Source organism: Emys orbicularis, chromosome 10 (genome assembly GCF_028017835.1).
Source record: "Emys orbicularis isolate rEmyOrb1 chromosome 10, rEmyOrb1.hap1, whole genome shotgun sequence".
NCBI classification, from domain to species: Eukaryota; Metazoa; Chordata; order Testudines; family Emydidae; genus Emys; species Emys orbicularis.
Window position 1 is genome coordinate 15,771,917 of NC_088692.1, and position 10,589 is coordinate 15,782,505.

The 10,589-nt window shown below is 41.0% G+C and overlaps 1 protein-coding gene across 1 annotated transcript in view; it reads right to left on the minus strand.

Annotated features, from left to right (window-relative positions):
- The window catches only part of EIF2AK1 (eukaryotic translation initiation factor 2 alpha kinase 1), a 39,908-nt gene extending 29,712 nt beyond the window's left edge, over positions 1-10,196 (minus strand). The window contains exons 1-2 of the mRNA XM_065412059.1: positions 10,070-10,196; positions 2,630-2,785 (exon numbers count right to left, since the gene is read on the minus strand). Coding sequence (XP_065268131.1) covers positions 2,630-2,785; positions 10,070-10,196 — 283 coding nt within the window. The remainder of the gene's footprint in view (positions 1-2,629; positions 2,786-10,069) is intronic.
- Between the last annotated feature and the right edge of the window lie 393 nt (positions 10,197-10,589).

Sequence of the window (10,589 nt, forward strand, 5' to 3'; positions counted from 1 at the left end):
AGGGGGGAGGATATACCCAGAACCACCCGCGACAATGTTTTTGGCCCCATCAGGCATTGGGATCTCAACCCAGAATTCCAATGGGCGGAGGAGACTGCGGGAACTATGGGATAGCTATGGGATAGCTACCCACAGTGAAACGCTCCAGAAATCGACGCTAGCCCCGGTACATGGACGCACACCGCCGAATTAATGTGCTTAGTGTGGTTGCATACATTCGACTTTATACAATCTGTTTTCCAAATTCGAATTATATAAATTGAGATTAATCCCGTAGTGTAGACATACCCTTAGTCTTGAAATAGATAGTAGAGGAAGTGATAGACTACTTCTGTAGATTTGAAGATTTTAATCTAAGGGTACGTCTATACTTACCCGCTGGTTCGGCGGCAAGCAATCGATCTCGCCGTCGACGCCGGTAATCCTGCTCTGCGAGAGGAGTAGGCGAAGTCGACGGGGGAGCCTGCCTGCCGCGCGTGGACCCACGGTAAGTACCTTTAAGTTCGAACTAAGATACTTCGACTTCAGCTACGTTATTCACGTAGCTGAAGTTGCGTATCTTAGTTCGAGGGGGCTTAGTGTGGACCAGTCCTAAGAGGGAAAAAACCCGATAGTTGATAATTTGTAGACTATCACAGTGTACTGCTTTGTCCAAACACACACATATAAGTACAAAAATATGTATCTACTCTTATTTCAACAGTTTATTTCTATAGTCTTGTATATGAAAAACATTTTTAAAAATGACATTTCTTAATTGTGCTAGTTGTGTGTTTAATCAAAGAAAATATTCAAAACAAAAGCTTCATGCACAAAAAAAGGAAGATTTCAATCAAAATGTCTTGCACCAAAATAAGGGAAGCACTTTTATAGAGCTAAAATGCAAAGATTAGAAGGGTATAATTAGATGTAGTCAGAAATGTAAAAAAGGAAAATATTCATCTTTTTGTTTTTTTCTTACTATTTTAAGAATATGCTTAGGAAATGCATAGAAACATAAAATTCTATACCAAAAATATCAATGATCCATCAAGCCATATCAAGTAATAAAATACTTAAATTGCTACATACTAGTGCTGTGATCCTGCAAACACTTATGTATGTGCTTACCTTTACTACCATGGGAATTCCAATAGGAAAACCCCAAAAGAAATGGAATTTCAGCTCCAAATTTGAGTTTAACGATAACCTGTTTCCTATGTTTCTAATGCTGAGTGTGTTGTTTGTAGTTAAATAAATAAATAAATGTTATTGAAAACCTTTTTTATGCTTAGGTTACTGTAATGTATTCTCAAAACTAAGGTTTTGTCTGGGGATAGAGTTTTCACATTTTTTAATCAGGAATATTTTTGTATCACTCCCCTTGTAAAGCCAGGCATCTTAATTATCAAGTCAATTCTACAGTGAATATTAAAAAAATTTACAGTTGGCCTAAAATTGTTTTCCTATAACTATAAAAGTGTCGTTAGTTTTAGGTCTGATATTTTGGTTCCTGGACTAGGAGCAAACGCTGAGACCCCACTTTTCCAACAGCACTTCAAGCCATACAAGGTCATCTGATATCAAACTTTAAATCTGGCACTAGTGCAGGTCTGAATATTGGTCATCCTGGGATTGAGGCACATAACATTTTGCTCGGAAATTTCCACATTTGAGAGGAAGGAGAAATACTTCTTTGTCAGTTGTTTTTGTTTTTAAATGACAGTTGTTTGAAAGCTGCTTGGAGATATGGAATATTAGACGTAGTCCCAAATGAAATGGATTAATGGGAAGAGGGCAGGTGAGATGATAAAAGGTTCATGATTGCATACCACATGGATCCACCATGTGCATCACTTGGCTGTACAATTTAATCACCATCACATATAGGGGGGTGCATATAGACACAAACAAAAACACTGTTCATGGGAAATCTAATTCATTTTTTTTTTGTTCAGCACCTTCCAACAATAAGTAGAGCTGGTAAAGTGGAAAAGTTATCTGAATATTCACCTTGGAGTAATGTTAACTAAAACTAGCTGATAGAAATTGGAGAATAGAAATTAAGGGTATTGACTTTTTTTTTTTTTTTTTTTTTTTAAGATTCCTTTGATTTGAATCCTGTTTTGATTAGCATAATACAGGTACATTTGCTGCTTTTGCATAATTTGTATTGAGAATTATACAAATTGTGTATATGTTTATGAATATTTCTATTACATCATATTCCTTTCCTATAACTGTGTTTTCCCTGTTTTTGTAGTTCAAATAACAGATTTTAATAAAGCCTGTGGAATAAGTTTAGAGTCATCTTAGTAATATCACCTGTTACCTCTCTTGCACTGTACTTTCTTAAGAGGCTGGTGAAACAGAATTGTTAGTAGAGTAGTAATAATTCTCTGCAACTTGATCCTGCATATTTTTGGAAGGTAGAGAATGCCCTCAACTCCTAGTCAAATTGAGGGTGCTCCCAACCTTCCAAGTGGCATTCAGCTACCCCCAGTATCAGATCGGTAATTTTCCAATAGTCCAATGTAAACTGACAAACGGATCTCATAACTCAGAAAACAAACGTAGCATTTTATGTTCAGGCACACATGACAATAAATCAGTTTAAGGTAAAGTAAAAACTGTAGATATTCTCACTAACTTTGGAACAAACATCTTGATTGAACAGGATTTTGTGCATACACGTGGCAAAGATGTTCTAGCAGAGAAACAAGCAGTAGCTGGTTTGCAATTGTAGAAGTGAAGTAACGTTTTTCTGAACCATTCACAACTCGAAGTTCTTCTGGTACATCAGATTCTGAAAATAAAACAAAACAATTTAAGGGTCATAATATACTGACTTTGTGAAACACTATAGAAAGTGGTTACCAGCAGCAAACTTTTTTGTTGTGTAGACTGACCCCTAATTGTAATTGTGTAACCAGTTTGGCCAGTTCTTCATTACAGCTCTCTGTACAGGACAATGTCTCAGAGTGCACTGTGCAGACGCTTCTAATGCCACTCTCTGTGTATGGCCTTCTGCCACTCTGTCCCATTAAGACATGGATGCCCCTATACAAGTGAATTTAGACAATATGGTGGGTTTAGACACAAACATTTTTTTTTTTTTTTTTTTTAAAGTGGGCCTGTAAAACATGGCATAGACCATTCCTTATCATTGGAGCAGTAGTTCTGTGAACTGCTGGCAGCTACTAAAAGACAGAAAGAAAATATATATATATATATATATTTAAAATATGCCTTTCACCATAATATTTAGGAAACAAATGTCCTCTGAGAAAAAAATTACTTTTTAAAAACCTTCAGAGATTACTCATTACTCTTAAATGAACAGGAACACTTGGTCCCTTTAAAAGGGAATTTATAACAGCACAGTAAAGTCAATTTAGGACCCACCCATACTGCAAGTCTAAACATACAGAGTTGTCTGGTTACAAATGTATTTTTAAAATAAATATAAAATATAACTACTTTACTGTAGCATATGTGACAACACAACCATCATAAAGCTTTCCCAATCTGAGTGGAGATACTAATTTAATTACAAAGCTTCTGTGGCGGGGCCAGGCAACCCCGCCTTAGCCCAGAAGTAGTTAAGCCTCAGGGACTAGAGGGAGGGGCCAGGCAACCCCGCCTTAACCCGGAAGGAGTTAAGCCCCAGGGACTGACAGCGGAAGTCCCGCCTCCCTGGGCGGACTGGGCATGCTCCAAGTGCTATAGGAGTATAAAGGGAGGGAGACCGGCTCAATCTAGGCTGGAGCCCGTAGGTGAAGGACCTGCCAGGGAAGCTCCTGCGGCGGACCAGCCACAGCCGGTGGCTACGCCGGGAAGAGACCCCATCCACGGCCCGCCAGCGCCCCGGCGCTTAGAGGAGACCCAGGGGCCGACCGAACTCGCTGAGCACCAAGGACCCATCGACTCCTGGGAGACCCCAGCGGAGACTCTGGTAGGAAGGGACCCCGGGAGGGTGACAGAGTGGTACTTCCCCCCCCCCCCCGGGGAATCTCAGCGTGTTTCGGTCAGAACCCCCCCCCCCTGCTGAGTTGGTGAAGGAGCCTCACGCTAGGCCACGCTACCCTCCGCCCGAGGGTCGCTTTGGGGACTCCGGCCGCTAGGCCACGCTACCCTCCGCCCGAGGGTCGCTTTTGGGACTCCGGCCGCTAGGCCACGCTACCCTCCGCCCGAGGGTTGCTTCCGGGACTCTGGCCTATAGGCCCTACCGCCCGGTAGCCACGGGCTGGGTTCCAGACTCTTGCCGTTAGGCTGCGTCCCCTTGAGGCAAAGGGGACGTCCTAGACTTTGGCCGCTAGGCTATACAGCCCTGGATTAAAGGGCTAGTTGACAGACGGTGGCGGATAGTCCACGCCGCCCGCAACCTTAGGGGCGTGGACCGTCACAGCTTCCTTTTCTAATATTTGTTTAATATACCCTATAAAACTGAGTTTTCAAGAACAGCCTTTTAGACCAAGAGCCCTGTTTTCAAGTGAGACATGATGTAACAATTTTATTACAAATATAAACAACAAAATCCTCCTTCTTAAGATAAAAATGTACTACATTTGGAAATGGAGAAAGGTAAATTACAGTGTCCCCCAGGGATCTGTACAGAGACTAGAGCTGTTCAACATATTAATAAATGATCTGGAAAAAGGAGTAAGCAGTGGGTGGCAAAGTTTGCAAATGATATAAAATTACTCAAGATAGTTAGGTCCAAAGCAGACTGCAAAGAGTTACAAAGGGATCTTAACTAAACTGGGTGACTGGACAACAAAATGGCAGATGAAATTCAATATTGATAAATGCAAAGTAATGCACATTGGAAAACATCCTAACTCTACATACAAAATGATGGGGTTTAAATCAACTGCTACCACTCAAGAATGAGATAATGGAGTCATGTGGGTAGTTCTCTGGAAACATCTGCTCAATGTGCAGGAGCAGTCAAAAAAAACTAGCAGAATGTTAGGAACCAGGGTGGATAAAAATCATTTTTTTTTTTAATTTAAATCGGATTTCTTTGATAAAATGCTTTTTGAGGAAAAAACCTATCTAAAGATAGTTTTAATTAAGATACCTTATAGCTCAAAGATATCTCATCGTGGACTAGGGATTAGAAATTCTAATTCTATAGTATGAGACAATATATTCATGTTTAAAAAAAGTTTTGTAAATGAGTTCCAATAGTTCATGGATTAAGGACCCAATTTTATGGGGTTCCAGGGGCTTCTGTATAGATTAACCTAAATAATCTTTCTATCTACCCAATGGGACTCGGTATCTTCTACACTGAGCACTATCAGAGATGCTTAGTTTTGCTGTTCTCAAACTGTGGATTTGTGTCTCCAGAGATAATATGCTTGTTAACAGCAAAAATATTTTTAAATAAATAAATAATATATAGAGGTGAGAAATAACAGACCTCAACCTTACTGTCCCTCTGCAAATTTGTGTACACAGAATCAATCCCTTACCTCTCTCTAAAAGTGCAAAGTTTCAAAAAGTTCAATGAATAGAAGATTGTTGGGGGCGGAATAGATCTGGACAAGGAGAAGAAGTCTGGAGATAAATGTGAGAAGGGAGAGACAGGCAGGAGGAAAAAAAGTGAAACTGTTTTGAGCAGCATATTCCAGAAGTCTTGAGGTCTTTCTGATATAGCTTTCATTGATTTGAGATCTACCATGACATTCTCTCACTAGAAGGGAAAACCTATAATGGCAGCAGGTCATAAAAAGAGACCCGGTTTGGGAATATTTTAATGAAGTTCCTCTACCTGTGGGTAAGACAGGCATGCATGCAAAATGCAAACAGTGCAATAAAGAAATGCAAGGCCTGGTTGCCCAAATGAAACAACATCATGAGAAGTGTTCCTTCTCAGGAGGAAGCTGTGTTGAAGATGATGAAAGGAACATGTCTGAACATGCAGGAACTTCAGGTTGGTAAATTTTTTATTTCATACTTCTTTCTTAGGGACTGCCTGTCTTCCTTCTGGACTATTATTGTATTCTCATGTTTGAGCAAAAAATATAGTAGTTACTCTGTGGTACTATAATTTTAGATACAGTTGTGATAAAAAATAAATAGCTAAAATAGGCAGATCTTCCTTTTAGAATTTCACCTTTAAAGTAGTACTCTGTGTCAGTGAATGTAATAAGTAATACTAAATGAGCAGTACGGTAATAGTAATTAAATAACTGCATTGACTTATTTTGTTTAGGAGAATCCATCCTCAACGTACAGGATTCTGAAGACTATCCTCCTTCAAGATCACCATCATTTTCTATAGTTTCAGAGTTATCTGCCAATGATAGTGTTTCAGTCACATCATGTATGTCATATAGCCACAGTATATCACCTGTAGCAAAAAGAAAAAAGAAAAAAAAAATATCTCCATCATCCAGAAACAACCACAGATAAATTTGTGATAAGAACCAGCAGATTACAAAAAAAGGTAATTGATGAAAAAATTGCCCGGTTTGTTTATGCAACAAACTCCCTTTCTGTATGATTGAGAACCCACACTTCATTACCATGGTTCAGTCATTAAGACCAGGATACAGTCCACGCAACAGAGCAGATGTCTCAGGCAAATTGCTGGATAAAGTGTATGGAAGAGAAATTGAGCAGTGTGCATAAGATCTAGAGGGTGAAATTGCTCCATCCATCAAGACTCAGGTTAACAATGTCCATAATGATCCTGTTGTATGTGCTTGTGTGACAACAGAAGAAAGGAATGTCTTCCTTACAGAAACAATTGATACATCAGGAAACGCACACACAGCAGAATACTTACAAGAAGTAACAGTAAAAGATATAACAAACTGTGGGGAAAAAAATTTCAAATGTCTAGTACGCAACTTGGTCACAGACAATGCTGCAAATGTATCCAAGATGAGAAGAAATTATTTAGAAGAGAATCCCAAGCTAATAACATATGGTTGCAGTGCTCATTTGATGCACCTCCTAGCCAAAGACTTCAGTGTTCCAGAAATAAAGGCTAATGTTGTTGAAATTGCAAAATATTTCCGTAACAACCACTTTGGAGCAGCTGTTCTGAAAAAAGTGGGAGGAACCAAGCTCATTCTCCCACAAGACGTGCAATGGAACTCTGTAGTGGTCTGTTTTGAGCACTATATCAAGAACTGGCCTAATCTGATGAGTTTGTGAACAAAATTGTGAAAAAAATAGATGGCACTGTCACAGCCAAAGTTCTCAACACTGGGCTTAAGAGAAATGTTGAACACATGCTGAATACCCTGAAGCCTATTTCTGTAGGCTTGAACAAAATGCAGGGAAATAGCTGTTTTATTGCTGATGCTGTTGAAATTTGGAAGGAACTGAGTGAGATCTTAAAAAGAGAAATATGCAATGACAGAGTTAAATTACAAGCATTAAAAAAATGAATGGGACAAGCATTATCTCCAGCTCATTTTCTTGCAAATATTCTCAATACTTGGTACCAGGGTCAAACCTTATCTGCTGAAGAAGAGGAGTTGGCTATGACATGGACACCCAGCAATCATCCCTCCATAATGCCAACTATAATAAACTTCAGAGCTAAGGGTGAACCATTCAAGAAATATATGTATGCTGATGATGTTTTAAAGAATGTCACACCAGTGAACTGGTGGAAGTCACTTAAGCACTTGGATTCAGAGACTGTTGAAGTTATAATCTCATTTTAACAGCAGTAGCTTCTTCTGCCAGCGTAGAAAGAATATTTTCTTCCTTTGGACTAAATCATTTGGGACCTAGGAAAGCTTGTTTTTCTTTTCCAGATTATGAACAAACAGGAAAATGAAGGTGAAGTTAGCTGCAGAAGCCAATATTTTAAGTTTCTCGTGTTTACCTGGCTGACATAGCCCATTTAATTTTTGTGGGTTTTTAAAAATATTTCATGTAACTATTTTAAAAACAATTTTAACAAAAACAAACCTGATTTTAAAAAACTTGAATATTTAACTAAATTCAAAAATTCATATGCTTATTTTGTTAAAATGTTTTCTGTTGAAGAAAAAAATCGAGACTACATAACGTTGTTTTAGTTAAATAAAACAATTTAAATGTCTGTCTGGTGATGTTCTCCTCCTAATACAGCATGGAAAGAAAATCCTCCAAATATTAATGATTAACCTGTTGAATTGGAGATAGTTCACCTCTCAATGACTTCATAAATATCTGCTTCAATTACCTTTGGTAAATGAAATAACCAACCAAACAATCATTCATTTTCTGATATAGCTGTAAAAGTAATCTGAAAAGTTTTCAAAATAAATTTCTTTAAAAATGTATAGTGTGTATCTTCTAAAAATGAAACCTACAGCTATCTCTGAGTTGTGAAGAATATGTATTAAGATAACAATCAACAAGAATGCACTTTTATGCAGAAATCCATGATTAAAGAGTCTTCCTACTAGTGATTTAAATCAAATCCACCCTGTTAGGAACCATTAGGAAAAGGATATATACGGTAATAAGACAGTAAATATCATAATGCCACTATAAATCCATGGTATGCACACATCTAGAATACTGCACACAGTTCTGGTCACCCCATCTAAAAAAGATATCTTAGAAATGGACAAGGTACAGAGAAGGGCAACAAACATGATTAGGGATATAGAACCACTTCCATAAAAGAAGAGATTAAAAAGACTGGGACTATTCACCTTGGAAAAGAGACAACTAAGTGGGGAATATAATAAAGGTCTGTAAAATAATTAATGGTGTGGAGAAAGTGAATACGGAAATGTTATTTATGCCTTTACATAATATAAAAAGCAGGCATCACCCAATGAAATTAATAGGCATCAGGTTTAAAACAAACGGAAATACTTCTTCACAGAATGCAGTCATCTGTGGAATTCATTGCCAGGGGCTGTTGTGAAGGCCAAAAGTATAACTGGGTCCAAAAAAGAATGAGGTAAGTTAATGGAGGATAGATTCCTCAATGGCTATTAACTAACCTCAGGTCAGGGATGCAACCCCATGCTCTGGGTGTCCCTAAGGCTCATACTGGATAATAGAGGCTGGATCACTTGATAATTGCCCTGTTCTGTTCATTCCCTCAGAAGTATCTGGCATTGGCCACTGCTGGAAGACACTATACTGGGCTAGATCTAGATGGACCATTAGTGTGACCCAGTATGGCCACTCTTATGTAGAAATATTTCAAAGCTTTTCCCCCCCTCAAATACTGTTTTATAGAAAAAAACATCTGCTTAATTAATAAATGAAATATTCACATGCACCTCAGTAACACAGTCTCCACTGACTTGTAGAATTCACAGAAATCTTATCCTTCAAAAAGATCAGGATAATGATTTTGATAGAAGATTTAAATACTACCCAGGAGAGTCAAACAAACAAAAAACAAGCAGACATGACAGCAGCACCTGACACAAGCCAAGTGGAGAGTGGGAAGGAAATGAGAATGGAGGGAAAACCAGAGACCCAAATAACCCTAAAGGGGATTAGAAATAATGATCTTCCACATTAAAAGTTTACATCAAACTTCCAGATTCCCCGAGTCATCCCTACTCAGAGGAAGGCCACAGCGAGGGGCCACGGAGACCCTATAGAAAACACACAGTCTCCAGGAACTCCTCAGAAATACTTCAGGAGGGCAAAGTAGGCAGACAGCTAGTAAAAGTGGAGATTAGGAATTAATGACTGACAGCTGTGCTGCTCTTGCATCACCCTCCCTACCAGGCACCTGACGCCTTGCAAGAATTAGGGGCCAATTTCATCATCACCCCCCTCCCCCACCAGACAATGACAGGGGCCACGGGGAGGTTTTTGTATCATCCCCCAGTGGGGCCGGGACGGGGGGGCGGATACCTCACTCTCCTCAGGGGAAGGGGCGCAATGTCGCCCCATCACGGGGGGGGGGATTTGCACTGCTCTCTCAGTGTGTCCCAGGAGCTTGGGGGGGGGACTTTAAGCCCCCGTTATCTGCCCCCGCAGCGCATATCCCTCTGGGGCGGGAGGGGGCAGTTGCAGTGCCCTTTCCCCTCAGCAGCTGGGGGCACTTTCCCCCCCCCGGGCCCTGCTAGAGTCGTGGACGGCGGCTCCCCTCACTCACCGTCGTACTGCGGCTCCGGCCCCTCCTCGGGAAACTCGATAGCGGGCGGCGGCAGGTTGGGCCCCGTGGCTCTAGGCCAAAACGTGGGCCGCCGTTCCCCCGCAGCGCCCCCGCCACCTCTCCACATGGCCGGGACCTCTGGGACTCAGCGACCCGCCGCTTCCCGCGGCCTGGCAGAGCGAACGGAGGCGAGGGGGGTGGAACGTACCGGCTCTTTCCAGGCCGAGCTCGCCCAGCTGCGCCCTCTACAGGGTCCCGCCATGGCGCGCTAGGAGTCTTCCTCAGTCGACCTCGTGCGGAATGGGCCTGGGCCTAACCCTAACCCTAGGGGGCCGGAGGCGCTGACCATTCCCTCCCACACACACACACACACACACACCAGGACGCTGACCAGTCCCCCACCCCCGCACCATAGGTGCTGGAACTAGGAGTGCTCAGCACCCCCACTATATAAATTGTTCCAGCCATTTCCCCCCCCCCCATAAGGGCCATGGCCCTAATCTGTCGTCCCCACATGCCT